At 42.1% G+C, this 18,866-nt stretch overlaps 1 protein-coding gene across 4 annotated transcripts in view; it reads left to right on the top strand.

The window, feature by feature from the left end:
- Window positions 1-11,467: 11,467 nt before the first annotated feature.
- Window positions 11,468-18,866, top strand: part of LOC109871876 (acid-sensing ion channel 1C) — a 177,673-nt gene continuing 170,274 nt past the window's right edge. For 3 of the 4 annotated variants that reach the window (XM_020462890.2, XM_020462891.2, XM_020462889.2), the window contains exon 1: window positions 11,482-13,029. In XM_020462890.2, the coding sequence (XP_020318479.1) occupies window positions 12,475-13,029 (555 nt within the window). In that variant the 5' untranslated portion in view covers window positions 11,482-12,474. Of the gene's footprint in view, window positions 13,030-18,866 lie in introns of all 4 variants that reach the window. The other variant, XM_031806738.1, reaches the window with a different exon arrangement.

Raw genomic sequence — 18,866 nt, 5'->3', positions numbered from 1 at the left:
ACAGCTGATAAGCAGGATGAGATCACCAGCTAGCTAGCTAGCTAGCGTGTCCAACATGTTAGCTAGCTAGCACTAGCTTGAGGTTGAACACCAATTACTCAACATGTGAAATCACAATTCATATGAAAGTAATTTGTTGATCAATTTAACATAATTTGGTGAATAAATAAACATTACTTCTAATTCTTATGGAAAATGTTATCTCAAGTGAGTACTTTTTCACTGTGCCACAGGGCGTTATGGGATATTGTCCCCAGCCAAGGATACTTGGGACTGGGACAACTGAGGTATAAAATTAACGATTGGGACATGCCAATGTTGACGGCCTGGCTAGAAATTCTGCCTCTAAAAAGGAAGCATCCTTATTATTAGATATTCCTGAACAACGTCTATTTGCGCCCCTACTGGATGGAAATGACAAACGTAATGGCTGTGCTCAATGCAATGGCACTTATAAATGTAGATCCTTCAAACACCTACAAACAGGGAAATCGATCCCAATAAAAGGTGTTAGTACGTGCTCCAATAAGGCAGTTATTTATCTTATAGCTTGTGGTAAAAATGATGTGGGTAAAACAAAGCGCGAATGAAAAGTACGTATCTCAGAGCATCGTAGCACCATTAGGTGTAAAAACTTTACTTCTCCAGTTGCGGCCCACTTCTTGGAGGCAGGCCACTCGATTTCGTCTCTGCGTTATATTGGCATCGAACATGTCACCCTCCCTAGGAGAGGGGGTGACCTTGATAATTTATTGTTAAAACGACTAATTTGTGTAGTCAAATTAATCTATGATCGTATGCTATCCATTTGTTTGTATGCTGTTCTTTGTATGACATTTTCATATTTGATTATTAACCAATGATATTAGGCCACTCTTGGCCATGATTACAGACACCTGTGTCTTTTGACACTATATAAACGAGTCATCCCGCAGTGTTTGTGATTATACCCTGATGAAGACAGCTTGGCTGTCGAAACGTTGGTAATTACATTTTTGCATCCGAGCTCCTAGAGTGTGCGGCTCTCTTTTATTTTCAAGTCTTCTACTCCGCTAGCCAGCACCTCGTCTTAATAGGTGTGCGTTTCTTTTTATTCTAGAGCATCCTTATTATCGCCAACTGATGTCTCGTTAAACCATCAATACTTGCTAAATTCACCCACACAGCTGATCTCAATTGCAACCATTATTGCTTAACTCATTACCGCTCCCTAAAAGATGCTTGCAACCAAAGTCTTAAGATATGTTCGCCCTCTGCTTGGTATTGTCATTGCAAGAACTTAGTCCTTTTTGAACAGACTAAGGGTGATTTATCTATTCGACAAGCAAAACACAATTTAAATGAAGTACTTCCTTGTTTAACACTGCAAATCTACTGTGGAAAATTACCTGACACTGTATTAATGGAAACTAATGTTGGTGTAGCTTACTGACTGTAAATATATTATTTGTTTCCTATTTATGTTATTCAGTATTGTTATTTCTTACGAAGATCAGGGGTAAAATAACCCTGGACTGTCCATATTTGAAATGTGTAACTACATCAAGTCAATCGGGGGATTTAGTTATTTGTGCCAGAATGGCATGGGCCGGAATTGAACCCACGCTGACCAGGTAGGCATATTCAGTCTCTCCCTATCCCAGTCTGCTGTTCCCACATGCTTCAAGGTGGCCACCATTATCCCTGTACCCAAGAAGGCAAAGATAACTGAACTAAACCACTATCGCCCCGTAGCACTCACTTCTGTCATCATGAAGTGCTTTGAGAGACTAGTCAAAAATCATATCACCTCCACCTTACCTGCCACGCTAGACCCACTTCAATTTGCATACTGCCCCAATAGGTCCATAGACGATGCAATCGCCATCACACTGCACACTGCCCTATCCCATCTGGACAAGAGGAATACCTATGTAAGAATGCTGTTCATCGACTACAGCTCAGCATTCAACACCATAGTACCCTCCAAGCTCATCAATAAGTTTGAGGCCCTGGGTCTCAATCCCGCCCTGTGCAATTGGGTCCTGGACTTTCTGATGGGCTGCCCCCAGGTGGTGAAGGTAGGAAACAATATCTCCACTTCGCTGATTCTCAACACTGGGGCCCCACAAGTGCTCAGCCCCCTTCTGTACTCCCTGTTCACACATGACTGTGTGGCCATGCACACCTCCAACTCAATCATCATGTTTGCAGACAACACAACAGTAGTGGACTTGATTACCAGCAACGACGAGACAACCTACAGGGAGGGGGTGAGGGCACTCGGAGTGTGGTGTCAGGAAAACAACCACTCACTCAACGTCAACAAACAAAGGAGATGATCGTGGACTTCAGGAAACAGCAGAGGGAGCACCCCCCTATCCACATCGATGGGACAGTAGTGGAGAGGGTGGAACGTTTTAAGTTCCTCGGCGTACACATCACAGACAAACTGAAATGGTCCACCCACACAGACAGTGTGGTGAAGAAGGCGTAACAGCGCCTCTTCGACCTGAGGATGAAGAAATTTGGTTTGTCATCTAAAACCCTCACAAACTTTTACAGATGCACAATTAAGAGCATTCTGTTGGGCTGTATGTTGTAGCCTAGTGGAGACCGATATCCCCCAAAACACAAGACTCCTGAACATCTAATCAAATGGCTACCCAGACTATTTGCTCCCCCTTTTACACTGCTGCTACTCTGATATTATCAATGCATAGTCACTTTAACAACTCTACCTACATGTAAGGTATTACCTCAATTACCTCGACTAACCGGTGCCCCCGCACATTGACTCTGTACCGGTACCCACTGTATATAGTCTCCTTATTGTTATTTTACTGCTGCTCTTTAATGACTTGTTCCTCTTATTTATTATTCTTATTCATATTTTTTAAACTGCATTGTTGGTTAGGGGCTTGTTGGTAAGCCTTTCACTGTAAGGTGTACACCTGTTGTATTCAGCGCATGTGACTAATACAATTTGTTTTGATATCTAACTTGTGTTATTTTGTTATGTAAAACAATGGTTGTTGATGTGTATAATTGCATTTCAGATGCATTTTTGTACATTTCCTTGTTGCAGTAATATTACCTAGGCCTAGTGTTTGAGCGAGCAGAGAGAAAGAGAACTGCTCCTTTTCAGCCACTCACAAGGCTCATTTGAATTTCCTGATGCATCAGGAAAATTCTCTGCTACAAAAGGGTGATCAAGTTCAGATCCGACATCTGTACAGTGTCCAGTTTTTAAAGCAGCGTTTTGGGGCTGTGGAGGTAGTGTCACCATAGTCAAACAGAGGGTGACTTCTTCAAATCAAGGCCTTGCAAGCTGTTCCGGATATCCTCTTCAGAGACAAGAGTGAAGGATCTGGTGTGGGAGGGCACAGGAGGGTGGGTAGGGGGGAAGGGCTGGTGGGTGTGGGCACAGGAGGAGGGCAAGGGGCAGACAACCTTCGTGCAGCATTTGAGGAAATCTCTACGATATAGCTGGCAACCGTGAAAGTGTTCATTAAAGATCTCAGCCATACAGGCTTTGTGGGTTGTAACCACACCTCTGAAGGTGGGAGAGACTGGCAGCTAGGGAGAGGGTATGCTATTCTGCATGGATTTCACAGTTTTCCAGAATTCGGATGGCTTACTGATGGTTACGGCAAACTGTTTATGAAATAAGATAAGCTACTTTGGTATGTCTGATGGTTTGAGAGTATTTGTTCCTGATTTGTCTGAAAATTAACCAGTCTTGAGGAAGGTTGGAGTTTCTGGCCTTTACCCAGGCGTTGTTCTTTTGGGTGATTAGCTCAGAGAGGTTATGGGAGAACTAGGTGTTGGAGCGAGTTTATTGATTATTTGAGTGAATGTGTTCTTGAAGTAGGACCAGGCATCTCCAACAGAGGGTATCAGACTCTGCCAGCTAGTGTGATCGCAGTCATGCATAAAGGCTTGCTCGTCAAAACGTTTGTAGCCGCGTTTGTGAACTAACACTTCTGATGCAGCCTACGAGACAGTGGTCACTGAGCTCTTGGGAGAATACATCAGACTGACGGTGGGAGGGGCAGCTGGTGAGAGTGATATCAATGAGAGAGGACTTGTTGGGCTCTTTGAGAGAGATATGGGTGGGCTCTTTGATGATCTGACTTAGGGTTAGGGATTCCAGTTACAGGGAGACAGCATCGGGGAGGGAGAGCATGTTCCAATTGAGGTCACCCAGTAACAGGAACTCAGAGGAGAGGAATGGAGAGGCGAAAGGAGCAGGCTAAGTTCATGCATTTATTTTTATTTTTTAGAAAACATAAGGCTACGGGTCAGAATGTCAAAGTTCTTAGAGACAGATTTAGCCGGAGATATAGATCAGGGTAGGTCCCCTTTGACATGGATGCAGCTCAACCACATCTGGGAGATCTGTTAGAGCGAAACACATTGTAACTTGGGATAACCTGGGGATTACCCTTCTTTATAAGGAGTGTGTGTTTTTTTTGGTTTAGTGCTTACTGTAACGAAAAGTGTTGAGATGTTTGTGTAAGATGGTGATTACTGATTGATTGACAGCATTACAATGCAAAAAAGAGCACCTGTTACTCATGGTTAGAGTACGGACACTAGCAATCTACATCAGATTTATGAGTCCAATAAAAGTATGCAAGAGGTTTTGATACTCAGTATTAAATAGAAATATCTCTCATATGGACTTGTTATTGTAAATGTAAAGAGACAGTGGCATTTTATTTCATTTCACGAGGAGGAATTGAATGGTCATTGTCCATCAAATGTTCTGAGGCCTACTATTTGATTTCTTCCTGTAAGTATTCAATATAAATTAGGAACCCGATCATTTCCTGACCATGCTTGGCTGTTATGAAAGCACAGATGGGAGCCTGTCTTTGGATTGGTTTTTGACTGAGAGGATGAGTTTGCAAATGCAGAAAACGACAGACCTGGAATTTGAAAAGAGGAATAGTGATCCATAGAAGATTCCTTGGCTGGTGATTTGGTGGCTGAAACAAGATCTCGCTGTAGTAGTACAATATGTAAGACACCAATCAGGGCTCCAGAGGAACATATTATTTTGTTCAATAGAGATGAATTTGCCTACATATTTATGTGCATTAATATCATAGGCTAATTTATTTGGGGCTAATTCATCACCTGAGTAAGTGGAAACTCAACCACATTAGCTAGATTGCTAACTGTAAACATAATACCCAATGCTGGTAGCCATGTATTAATCTAACACTAAATTCAATGTCCTTAAAACAACTTTGCAGTTGTAGCCTTCTACCCAATGAGTCCTATGCACTCAATGGCTATGATGTTAAAGTGCAGACTGTCAGCTTTAATTCAAGGGTTTTTTCATCCATATCGGGTGAACTGTTTAGAAATCACAGCACTTTTTGTACATAGTCCCCCCATTTTAGGGGGACCAAAGGTATTGGGACAAATTCACTTACTGTATACGTGTAGTAAAGTAGTAAAAAGTTACGTATTTGGTCCCATATTTATAGCAAGCAATGACTGCATCAAGCTTGTGACTCAACAACTTTGTTGGATGCATTTGCTGTTTGTTTTGGTTGTGTTTCAGATTATTGAGCCAAATTGAAATTAATGGTAAATAATGTATTGTGTCATTTTGGAGTCATTTTTTATTGTAAATAAAAATATAAATAAGAATTCTAAACACTTCTACATTAATGTGGATGCTACCATGATTACGGATAGTACTAAATGAATCATGAATAATGATGAGTCAGCAAGTGGATCTTATAGCAAGACAATAAACCAAGCACACTTGATAATCCCCAAAGAAATGGATTAGTGACCAGAAAATCTACATTTTGCAATGGCCATCTCAGTCTCCGGACTTGAACCTTGATAAGCACCACAGGTGCTGCCTATTATAGGTGATCGTCAGTGAGTGTCCTAGCTGACAGTCGTGAGGCTGTTTGTTTTGTTTGGTGGCAATGAGGCCTGTTTTTTTTGTTTGTCTTTAGTTTGGGCATGCTTTTGTATTTTTTCATTTCATACATATTTATGTTTAGTCACTACCTGAACAAATAATCATCTGCTTGGACAGGCCGGCCAAGAGGTCAAGAAGGAGCTGGCCCTGGACCTAGTAGTACACGTTCACTTCCCACATTTATGCACACATCACATCAGGTTACAGACCATGTATATAGGCCTAAGACCCCTAGAAATAACAAGTTCAGTGAGATCGGTATGCTGGTTATTGGTTTCGTAACAATTTGAATGATTTGTTTTATAGTCTTTTTTTGCCATCTTTATCAAGGGTGCCAATCATTTTGGTGAATATGCCACACGTTACAATTTGTTGGTGTTGTGAGGCTATCTTGGTTAACTAGCCAACAAACCTTCACCAATTCCATCTGTATAAAGTCCAATAAATCATTATTTGTTGTATTCCACTAGGCCCTTCAGCTATGCAGAGTACTGGACATATAGGCTGTATCATTTCAGCTGCTTCCAATCCTGTTCCTTGAATACTGAATTGACCAAGTCAATACGAGGACGACTCCTTGCATTTACAAGCATTTCTCTGAGCTAGTAGAAAATATGAAGACATTTGCGTGGCGCATTGTGCGATATGAAGCCCTTTCTTTGGTGCATTGTGCAGTATGAAGACATGTTATTTGGTGCATTGTGTGTCGGAGCGAGACTTTTGTTATGTTTAGGTTGAGCTATAGCAGTCAGAGCCACAGAACTGTGGCTGTACTTACTGTAGTTATTGACAGGCAGACGCATTCAAAAAAGCCCAGCATAAAGCAAAACATTTATATAGCGCTTAAGGAATAAGTGCTTAATATTTACTGCATTATGCCGTGTAAACCACCAGCTACGTGAAAGCCAATTACTAAGGAAAAGTCCTACAAATGTTCCTCTGCAATCTGTAACAAGCAGGCATGGAAGAATTGCAGAAGAAAATGCAAATAATTGCATAGGCTATAAGTGTGTTAGTTATAATTTCTTTTGATTAAATATGTGGAGTTTAAATTATTTATATGAAAAGATATGCAAAAATGATATGAACAACTTGAGTTACTTTATTGATTAGGCCCCTATGTCAAACTTAGACACCTACTGTCTGGACATGTCCATGTGGTACAGAAGTAATGTAATGATGGATTGTAATAATGATCATGTATTGCACATTTTGAGCTTTTCAAAGCACCTTACATTAAAAGTGAAGGACAGGCCTTACTTAGGGAGGGAACGTTATTTATGCAGGAGTTTTTGAAACGCACAGGGCAAGGGCTTTACAGACCACCATGGACAAGAGCAGGGGTGGAAAGATCTCCATTATAGTAAAAGCATTGGGGCGGCAGGTAGCCTAGTGGTTAAGCCAGTAACCGAAAGTTTGCTGGATCGAATCCCCGAGCTGACAAGGTAAAAATATGTCGTTCTGCCCCTGAACAAGGCAGTTAACCCCATTGTCCCCCGGTAGACCGTCATTGTAAATAAGAATTTATTCTTGCCTAGTTATTTTTTATTGCATGAATCTGTCATCATATTTGCAAGGCCAGGAAGGTTTTTTCTTTTATAAAAATTTTATGCAATTCTACGTAATTTGACATATTAGGAGAATATTTTTTAATACCACACTCATTATCGAAATTACAGGCTAAGAATATACAGCTTAGAATATACATCATACCTGTTCATCTTATCAAATCAGTGTGTCATGTAATGAAGCTGTCCCTGTTTGCAAATAATTGAATCTTAGACAAAAGTGTTCATTTAAGTCGGGAATTCACAACACCCACAGTGTAAAGGAAAAATCAATTCAGGTGTTGATCATTGATCCAATGTTGATACAGTCCCAAAATGTTTTGCATGTCAGCAGTCAAGTTTTCGAGATATTGGACTTTGAAGAAGCAAAGTGTCACTTGTCACATCATCATGATGAGTTATTGGCCTCACAATAAAACAGATGAGAGTAACTCACATTGTGGTGCTGAAACTTGACGCAGCAGTCGTGGCACAATCAAACAGAAATGGACAGCTCATGGTGCTGAAAGTAGGCAAATTCGAGTAGGCATAATTCATTTCAACGTCTTAATTTTGTTTTTAATATGTCGTTTTTCCGTGATATACAAACGGTAGTTACAGTCTTGTCCCATCGCTGCAACTCCAGTACGGACTCGGGAGAGGCAAAGGTCAAGAGCCATTCGTTCTCCGAAACACGACCCCGCCAAGCCGCACTGGTTCTTGACACACTGCTTGCTTAACCTGCACAACAGCCGCACCAATGTGTCAGAGGAAACAACTTACAGCTGGCGACTGATGTCATGGTGCATGCAACCTGCCTGCCACAAGGCGTCGCTAGAGCGTGATAGGACAAGGACATCCCGGCTGACCAAACCCTCCCCCAACCCAGGGGGAGTTGTATGCAGCCTCATGGGTCTACCAGTCACGGCCGGCTGCGACACAGCCTGGGATCGAGCCCGGGTCTGTAGTGATGCCTCTAGAACTGCAATGCAGTGCCTTAGACCGCTGTGCCACTCGGGAGGCTCAATGTCTTAATTTTAAATACAACAATTTCTTCCTCGATAAGAAATAAGAGGTAGGTTTACCTGTTTGACAGTCAAAATTAGGCTATATTCTGCTATGTACATAGAATTGTTGGCCAATTCCTCCACCCACCATGCACTCTTTAAATAACAGCCCTTCACTGGAGGTAGGCTAAGTTAAAACCAGGACTCGAATTGAGGTGTGCCATAGGCCTACCTTTTATTAAAGAAAATGGCAAAAAGCACAGGCCTACCCATTATTAGCTTACGAGCTTGAAGAAAATAAAACAGATCTGGTAATATAAAGTGAAATTTAACAGCACTTTGGTCCGCAATGCTTTATGCTAGAAACAATGCATATGGGGATAGCATTGGTTCGTTTCTTTGTCATTGAGGCTGATCTACAACCTTCTATAGCAGAGGAAACAAAACATGTACTTTGCTCGGAAAGTAATCTAATTCTGTCACTATCAATTGATTAAGCTATTCACTTCCTGTACAATAGAAGATGTTTAAACCCAGACAGCTTTGAGGGAAACACTTGTGACCTTGTCTCATTGGGCTACACCACAGTAGAAACAGTAGCCAGCAGTTTAAGCTCCTGCATCGGTAGTAGACCTACTTCTTTGGACTTTTCTTCTTTGGACTTTATATGGCGATTTCCCATGTAACTTTCATAGTTACCACGACGACCCACCGAACTCAGTTCATATCTCAATCACCCACATGGGTATAACCAATGAGGAGATGGCACGTGGGTACCTGCTTCTATAAACCAAAGAGGAGATGGGAGAGGCATGACTTGCACCGCGTTTAGCGTCACAAATTGAACTGACTTCTATTTTAGCGCTTGGCAACGCAGATGCTCGTTGACGAGCGCGAGCAGTGTTGGTGCAATAATTGAATAACATGTATGTTTACATTTATTTTGCAACGCTTGCGCACGCGACATGAGTGGTGTGGTCAGCATGTTAAGGAATAACACATGTAGGGTGTAAAGCCTTATTTGCATATTTCCCAGGGTGCCTTTCGAGTTACCCACCATGACTGTATTTCTTAGTGAGAGAGACATGTTTTTTCCATTGATTAATTTATTGTCCTGAGGCCTGTGAATGAGTTTAACTTTAAAAGTAAACCCTTTGTGACCATATATTATACTTCAGTCTTTAGTTATGGCCTAGTTTTCCCCCAACATTGTGGTCTGAAAATCGTGGCTCATGGGCCATATCAGACCTGCAAGTCACAATTTACTGGCTTGTGAAGTCATTTGAAATTCCTATTAAAATCCAGCCATAGGGAGGCTTTTCAACCATTTAAACGTTTTATCACCCACAATCCGCATTCAGAATGATTGCCATGGTGAAGAACTTGTCAAACATGTCTACCTAATCAATCTTAACTGGAACGGCCATCTCAGTGACAGGTGCAATAAGTCCAACCAATTACAGATTGGATTAGTTTAGAAAATGTCAGTTATTTATTTTAGATCAATCAATGTGCAAGGAAAAACATAGATATTAAAGCAAACTATTCTAAAAATGGGAAATACGATGATGTGGCCCCTCCCGTGTCTTTTATTCAGGTAATTAATGGAAATTAACTCAACACATTTGAGTAACAACAGCACTGGTGTAAATGTAAATCCCACTGGGATTTAGCACTCACAAAACTTTTTTCATCAACACTGAGATTTTAACACCCGCATATTTGCTGTGCAGGGATCATGTTGTCTCCTTCACTGAATGTTTCCAGTTAGCCATTTCTATGACGCCAATATAGTTTGACATTGCTTTCTTCCACAAGTTGATGGACGAGTATTTTTAGAATGATCTCAATCATACAACAGACAACGTTAGTATCGCCGCTGGGTAAGGGTTGGTTGCTATGCTGTGAGTGTGAACTCTTGGTTAGCAGGACGCGATATTGATTTTATCCTCCCGGGTTGCAGTCATATCCTTGGTAATGTTTCTATTGTTATGATAATGAGGCTTCTCAGGGCGAGTCAATGAGTGTTAATCTTGTTTGCTCTTAAAATAAATAAAAGGTTTCTCTTTAGGATAAGGTGGAGTTTCAACCTTAATGAAAAGGCTGAGCCCATTATTATTGGTAAAGCCTGGAAACCCTAGATCACATTTAGTGAAACAATCAACAGAGAATGACACCTCCAGGGGTTGGTTGGTTCCTTGGCCCGAAGGTGACAATGAGCTCTGGGGATATAGGACCCTTCAATACTAACCTATGTCTACACTTAGCACTTTATTTTCTATCTAGAACCTAAAAGGGTTCATCGGCTGTCCCCATAAGAGAACCCTTTGAATAACCCTTTTTGGTTCCATGCAGAACCCTTTCCATAGAGTGTTCTACATGGAACCCAAAATAGTTCTACCTGGAACCAAAAAGGGTTCTCCTATGGGGACAACCGAATAACTCTTTTGGAACCCTTTTTTTCTAAGAGTGTAACAGAAAGTAAATGGCAACCAATGTGTTTGGTTCGCTATCCTATTATAAGAAGAAACCAAAATACTATTTTAACCAGAAGAAGATCAATGGATTCAGTACTTCAATGTGTGGATCGTTTGTTTGACTTGTAAGTGAAAATTATCAAATCGAGACACATTCACATTCGCCCTGTAAAGATTTAGGCTCTTGCAACCACATCCCCACTACAGATAATTCATTCTCTTTGTGGTTATGCATTTTACATCCATATCAACATGCAACCTGTGGCATTCCCATAACACAGTAGGAGCTATCACTTGATCACAGATGACAAACGCAGACTGTTAGAACGCATTAGAAAACCATAACACAGTGAAGTTAGCAGCAGCACAGAGTGAGAGACTCCCCCTGTGCACACAGAAACTCAGCCAAAGCAGCCATTCGGCAGAAGGATGAATCCTGACTACTAAAGAGGTAGGGAGCGGGGGCGGGGGGAGAAAGAAAACGAGAGAGAGAGAGAGAGTGGTGGGAGGGAGCAACAGCAGCAAGCAAGCGAGCTCGGGAAAGAGAGGGAAAGGCTGGCAGACCGCAGAATATAAACCTGTATGTTGAGATCGGGAGAAAAGCTAGTGGTGTTGAGCAGGTTTTAGATGCTAGACTGGCATCAAGAGGTGCATGGGCTTCCCTGCTAATTGTGGATGAGAGCGGAACAAGGTAGATACCGTGGAGGCTACCTACAAACACGGGGCTTGTCTGTAAACCACACAGGAGAGGTGGGTTAGTGGGAAGTCAATGACCCCCCTCATCATTTTCATCTGGGGAAAAGAGAGAAGAGAGTGACAGAGAGAGAAAAGGAAGGTGGCAGTGAAGGACAGGGGGCCATCGCTCTCTCTCTATCTCTCTCTCTCTCTCTCTCTCTATTCTTTCCCCCCATTCACAAATTCATTGCATCCCATGATCACTGCGATGTAGTGGCGTTCATGCCAATTGGAGGAGGAAGGGTCCCATTGACTGTTGAGGCTGAACCCCTCTTCAGCCCTACGCAGCCCTTTTCATTACCAATCCCCATCTCTCCCTCTCCTCTCCCTCTCCCTCACGCCCGTCTGCTGTTTTCTCCCGGTTGTTCTTTTCATTGTCCATTTCACACTGCTCAGAAGGCATTCCCTTTTGGGTAAAAGTGGGTGTTTCTGGAGCTCATTGTTTGGTTCTGCTACAAAGACAGCTGAGCGGGAGCGAGAGAGAGAGAGAGCGCCACAGAGAGAGAGAGAGAATAGAAGAGGAGCCTGAAAGAAAAGGGGGGACCTGGGACTACATGGAAGAACTGACACCCACTGGAAGAGACATTTTAAAAGCATCTGCCAACCATTTTAAGATAGCGGTTAGAATCTTCCGCTTGCCGCTTATTGTTGGAATAAAAGCCACAGGCTGCGGAGCCAAAGCATTGGCGACTGGTTGGTTTGTGCTACATTCTGTTGCTAAGCAAGTCTCTCTAACCTGAAGTTCTTGTTGAGGATCACTCACCCAAACTGCAACCATGAAGGGGGACTCGGAGGAAAGCATCGAGAGCATCCGGCCTTCCAACCTGCAAGCCTTCGCCAACATGTCCACTCTACATGGCATGAGCCATATCTTTGCCTACGGGCACATGACGTTTCGCCGCTTCCTGTGGACGCTCTCCTTCCTGGGCTCGCTGGCCTTGCTTATGCTGGTGTGCATGGACCGCGTCTCCTACTACTTTGAGTATCCCCACGTCACCAAACTGGATGAGGTGGCAGCACCCAACCTCACCTTCCCTGCTGTGACCTTCTGCAACCTCAACGAGTTCCGCTTCTCCAAGATCACCAGGAACGACCTGTATCACGTGGGGGAGCTCCTGGCCCTCCTGAACTCCAACTACCAGATAGCCAACACTCACCTGGCTGAGCCTGAGGTGCTGGCTGCCCTCAAGGATAAGGCCAACTTCCTCAACTTCAAGCCCAAGCAGTTCAACATGACAGACTTCTACAACCGCACGGGCCACGATATCAGTGACATGCTGCTGCAGTGCACATTCCGGGGATCGGAGTGTTACCCATGGAACTTCAGTACCGTGAGTCTCTTCAAATCATGTCTGGTTATCTGGTTTGGGGTTTGTTGTGCGTCATCTCTCTGGGTTTATGCTGTGTTCTTTTCCAGGCTTAACAGAGTTTGGATTTCAATGGTTTTAGCTATGCAGTTTCTATGTTAATTGAGGCTGAGAGGAATACCTCAAATCTTTATTCAGGGAACTTTGAACTCATTTGCCCTCCCCATAGAGGCGGAAGTGGACAAATGAGTTTTTGCATTGACCTATTGTGCTCTCAAGATCCACATAAGGCTACTGTTGAGTGTAGAAATGGATTGTCACAGTAACTTTAGAATGAAACCAACGCTTTGACGCTCGTGTTACAGACAAGGTACAGTGACTCACACTGGACCTGCCGTGGTGTCGCTGTGCTGAAAGTTGTACATGTTTAAAGGTGATCCAAAGCCTAAAGGGGAATCCAGAATTGGACATGATGGTCACATCGATAACATCGTATAGATAATTTAACAATGGCTAGGTGTAATGATATTATTTTGTACATGGTAGGCTACTGTGAGAGAATCATTGGTTGTAGTTCAGGCAACTCTAGTGGCCTCGGTAAACAACAAGGTGAGTGGAAGATGGATGCCTTGCAGACAGTATCTTTCATTCCTTTAAGCTGTGGTTTCTGTGAAGGGAAGGAATGATACATCACTTTTCCCATATATTTTAAAAGCAGGAAACACTGAAACCTCGGGCAGTGATACAGAAATTGCTTAAAATACTGATACTCTGCACCTCATGGGCAATCTACACACATTACCCCATAATGACAAAATGAAAACAGTATTTTCCATCTTTCTGGTGAAGTCCACAAAGCAGATATTGCATGTAAATAACAAGTACACGATCTGCAGCATGGTCAAACAAGTTGTTTTCAACGGTTTACTAAACAACTACTGATTTAGAACCACTGAGTGACTGCAAGTCACCACTAAGACAACAGGAGCACTGCCTCCTCTATTCCAGCATCATTTCAACTTAAACGTTTAAACATCACCAAATCAACAGTGCCATATACAGTGCATTTGTAAAGCATTCAGAACCCTTCCCTTTCTCCACATATTGTTACAGCCATATTCTAAAATGGATTATTTTTATTTTATTTACACACAATACCACATAATGACAAAGCGAAAATATTTACGTAAGTATTCAGACCCTTTGCTATGAGACTTAAAATTGAGCTCAGGTGCATCCTGTTTCCATTGATAATCCTTGAGATGTTTCTCCAACTTGATTGGAGTCCACCTAATTCAATTGATTGAATATGATTTGGAAAGGCACACACCTGTCAATGTAAGGTCCCACAGTTGACAGTGTCATGTCAGAGCAAAAACCAAGCCATGAGGTCAGAGGAATTGTCCACAAAGCTCAGAGAAAGGATTGTGTCGAGGAACAGATCTGGGGAAGGGTAGCAGAAAATGTCTACAGCATTGAAGGTCCCCAAGAACTCAGTGGCCTCCATCGCTCTTAAATGGAAGAAGTTAGGAACCTCCAAGACTCTTCCTAGAGCTGGCCCCCAGGCCAAAATGAGCAATCGGGGGAGAAGGGCCTTGGTCAGGGAAGTGACCAAGAACCCGATGGTCACTCTGACAGAGCTCTTGAGTTCCTCTGTGGAGATGGGAGAACCTTCCAGAAGGACAACCATCTCTGCAGCACTCCACCAATCAGACAAGCTTTATAGTAGAGTGGCCAGACGGAAGCCACTCCTCAGTAAAAGGCACATTAGAGCCCACTTGGAGTTTGCCAAAAGGCACCTAAAGATTCTCAGGCCATGAGAAACAAGATCATCTGGTCTGAAGAAACCAAGATTGAAGTCTTTGGCCTGAATGCCAAGCGTCACATCTGGAGGAAACATGGCACCATCCCTACAGTGAAGCATGGTGGTGGCAGCATCATGCTGTAGAGATGATTTTCAGGGACTGGGAGACTAGTCAGTATCGAAGGAAAAAGATGAACGGAGCAAAGTACAGAGAGATTCTAGATGAAAACCTGCTTCAGAGTGCTCAGGACCTCAGACTGGTGTGAAGGTTAATCTACCAACAGAACAACAACCCTAAGCACACAGCCAAGACAACACAGGAATGGTTTCGGGACAAGTCTTTGAATGTCCTTGAGTGGCACAGCAAGAGCCCGGACTTGAACCCAATCTAACATTTCTGGAGAGACCTGAAAATTGCTGTGCAGCGACGCTCCTCATCCAACCTGACAGAGCTTGAGAGGATCTGCAGAGAAGAATGGGAGAAACTCCCCAAATACAGGTGTGCCAAGCTTGTAGCGTCATATCCAAGAAGATTCTAGGCTGTATTCGCTGCCAAAGGTGCTTCAACAAAGTACAGAGTAAAGTGTCTAAATACTTATGTAAATGTGATAATATATTTGCAAAAAGTAATAAGGCTGTAAGGTTGCAAAATGTGGAAAAATTCAAGGGGTCTGAATACTTTCCAAATGCACCGTATATATGCAAAGTAGCAGACACTTTTATCCAAAGCAACTTAGAGTCATGTGTGCATACATTGTACGTATGGGTGATCCCGGCAATCAAACCCACTATCCTGGTGTTGCAAGTGCCATGCTCTACCAACTGAACTTACAGAGGAGTTCATAACAATGTAGATATTGGATTAAATAGTGCATGTGCCCTTGGCAGCAACTCCCAATAGCATTGCCATTGGGTATTTTGTAGTTGTGTAACCTAACCAATAGTAAGTGGTGATTATTATGTACCTTTTGACAACTGGCTAAATGATTTATGGAATATTTGTTTGAGAAATTCTGATGTAAAAACATTTACACTGTGACCAAGATGAGCATTATTTTTCTTAAAAATGTTTTGTCAATGATGACAGCTACTCTGGTACATGTGATACATATAGCAGGGTCCAAAAGTATTGACATCCTTGATAAAGATTACTGATACTTGTTCTGAAAACATTTTCAATACCTCACCTTGCGTGGATAATGGCACTGAGCCTTTTTCTAAAATGTTTTATGAGAAGGAGAACACATTGGGAGGGACATTAGACCATTCCTCCATACAGAATCCTTCCAGATCCTTGATATTCTTTAGTCTGTGCTTCAAACCACAGGGTTTCAATGGGTTTCAGAGGTTGGAGCCTTGTTGGAAAATAACCTCTCCTTCAACAAACCCCCCCCATTTTAAGTTTGCTCACAGACTGTATTTAACACCAAGGAAACGTTTTATAATGAAATTGGCCCCAACGGTTCACTGTGTAACCTAAATCAGATAGGCACATTATTTAAGATGATGTGGGAGTGCCCTGCAGTTAAATGCTTCTAGGGCAAAGTTACAAAATTCATTTCAAAGTGTATGAATTTAAAAATTCAATGCTATGCATCTATTATGTTTCTTAACAGTGATAGCCCTTTGAATTTCTCAATCCGAAAAGATTACTGGCCCAAGATGGCAGCCACCTCACTCCTTCCCATTTAACCAGTGGATACAATTACTATTAGAAGTTATTATAATAGAATTAGGGTTGGGAGGCATGGAGGCATTGTTTCTGGGTGCCTGCTCTCCAGGACATGTATAAGCACTCGGTGTCAAAGGAAGGCCAAGAAGATCATTAAGGACCTCAGCCAAAAGTGCTCTATTTTCATGTGTATCATGAATGGTCCACCATCCAAAGGGCGTACAGCCAACTTGATACAACTGTGGGAAGCATGGGAGTCAGCATGGGCCAGGATCCCTGTGGAATGCTTTTGACACCTAAAGGGGGTGCAACTCAGTATTAGGAAGGTGTTCCTATTGTTTTGTACCCTCAGTGTAACTCAGTATTTCAGTTATTTATTTTATACAGTCATTTTTGCTCATCTTCATCCAGGGTGTCAATAATTTCGGGTCCCACTGTATGTATGAAAATAACGATTTGTGATTCATCACATTGGAAATGTTTTTTGCATTTAAAATGCCTCATCACACATAGGACCAACTTTACAAAATACAGCCAAAAATATACAACGAGATATAGCAGAATGTCTGCGAGTTCAAAAAATCCCTCTTCACTATTACTATGATGCATTGTATTTCAATCTTGCTTGTATTGATATTCCGTCACATTCCATTTTCCTATACCGCCTACCAATAACATGGGTACTACTTTGTTCCTTTTTTTAAATGATGGGACTAAGTTCTTCTATTGAACACAGTTCTCAAAGGAGTTTATTTTGATCCGGTGTGAATGAAAAGAACTCTCACCCCAAGTCAGTAAGCTCATGACTTGAGGTGTCCTAAATCTCATTTATTATTTTAGGCCAAATATAAGCACCCATTTAAGTCAACATAAAGCTGAGATCTCACCAGATGATACTTTTAGTACCATCAGATGGTCCGGAAATGGAGACAGTGATGAGATGGGTGATGGAAAAGGAAATTAAATTGAAAAAGCTTAGCTTACAATTTGGGGCCTAAAATGATTTTATATCATTTCTCGATGATGCCTGCATATTATTACCTGGATTTAGGATAATCATAGTGCTACAGAAATGTAATAGTATGGTTCCTTATTGATTTATGTTGTGTTGGTGCTGCTCCTCTATGCATCTGAGGGAGAACTGAATGAGGAGTTGAAACAGAAACCCTCTATATTAGTCCAGATGATATAATTGAGCTGTAGACCCAGTAGCTGTATTTACAGTAAACACAGTAGCTGTATATACAGCAGACCGTGGATCTGTATATATGGTAGACCCAGTAGCTGTATATACAGTAGACCCAGTAGCTGTATATACAGTAGACCCAGTAGCTGTATATACAGTAGACCCAGAATCTCTATATACAGTAGACCCAGTGGCTGTATATACAGTAGACCGTGGAGCTGTTGTCATGACGTTGGCCTCTTTGGGTATAGCAAGCCCCATCCCCCTCTCCCTGCCTCCCCCTTGCCTCCTTCAACTAGGTTGCTGTGGTCAGAGAGACGTTGTAAATTCCTGAGGATCTCCTCATGGACACATAGTATAGAGAGAGTACATTTTCATAGAGAACAAAGGAAATCCTTCCACCTCACAGAACTTGAGGTACGAACACATTTCATATTCCGGAGAAAGCATAAAAGATCGGTGAAGAATCCAGCTACGATCTGGTCCGTTTGTCACAACTTGGGGAAGCTCATGGGAGACGGTGTGGCCACATTACAATAACACTGTTTATATAATAGCCTCAGATATGAGGTTTACATCTAATTGTTGTATAAGATGAATGAGTGAGTATGATACTGTTTGTATAATTGTGTAATATTATTTTTGGACTGTTTAATGAAGAAAAATACAATTCCCTTTTGATTTGAAGTAAATCAGAGGACTGCCCCTGAGCCCAGTTAGGGTCAGGCCTCCTGGGACAGACCTTTTTCGGCCCTTCTGAATAAAACCCCCACTCGGGTTTTCGATCAGCAGACCGAGCTTACTTCAATTACGAGACGGCTAAAGGTTGCAGACCATGTTTTTCTCCATTAGGGGAGGACAAAGGTTGTGAACCATTGCTGAATATTTTAACCATACCACGTGGTTAAACTCTTAGACTATCGATACCGACAGAATAAGAACAAGTATTTGATATTAATTACTAGTCTTTAGCTATGAATTCGGTATTATAGAACATGAAGAACGACAACCACCGAAACATCCATTCTATAATGAAACTAATGAATGTCACTCTGAACAATCCATCTAACCACAACCGAGAGAGAGAGAGAATTCTTCAAAAGAAACAAACTTTTCACCAGCGATCAAGACGACACACTGAGCGTAAATATATATATATATATTGATTGCAATTGTTCCCGAATGAGTGAGCGTTCATG

This window comes from Oncorhynchus kisutch, linkage group LG27 (genome assembly GCF_002021735.2).
Source record: "Oncorhynchus kisutch isolate 150728-3 linkage group LG27, Okis_V2, whole genome shotgun sequence".
Lineage (NCBI taxonomy): Eukaryota > Metazoa > Chordata > Actinopteri > Salmoniformes > Salmonidae > Oncorhynchus > Oncorhynchus kisutch.
The sequence above is the reverse complement of the archived record's forward strand: the minus strand, read 5'-3'. Positions and strand labels throughout refer to the sequence as shown.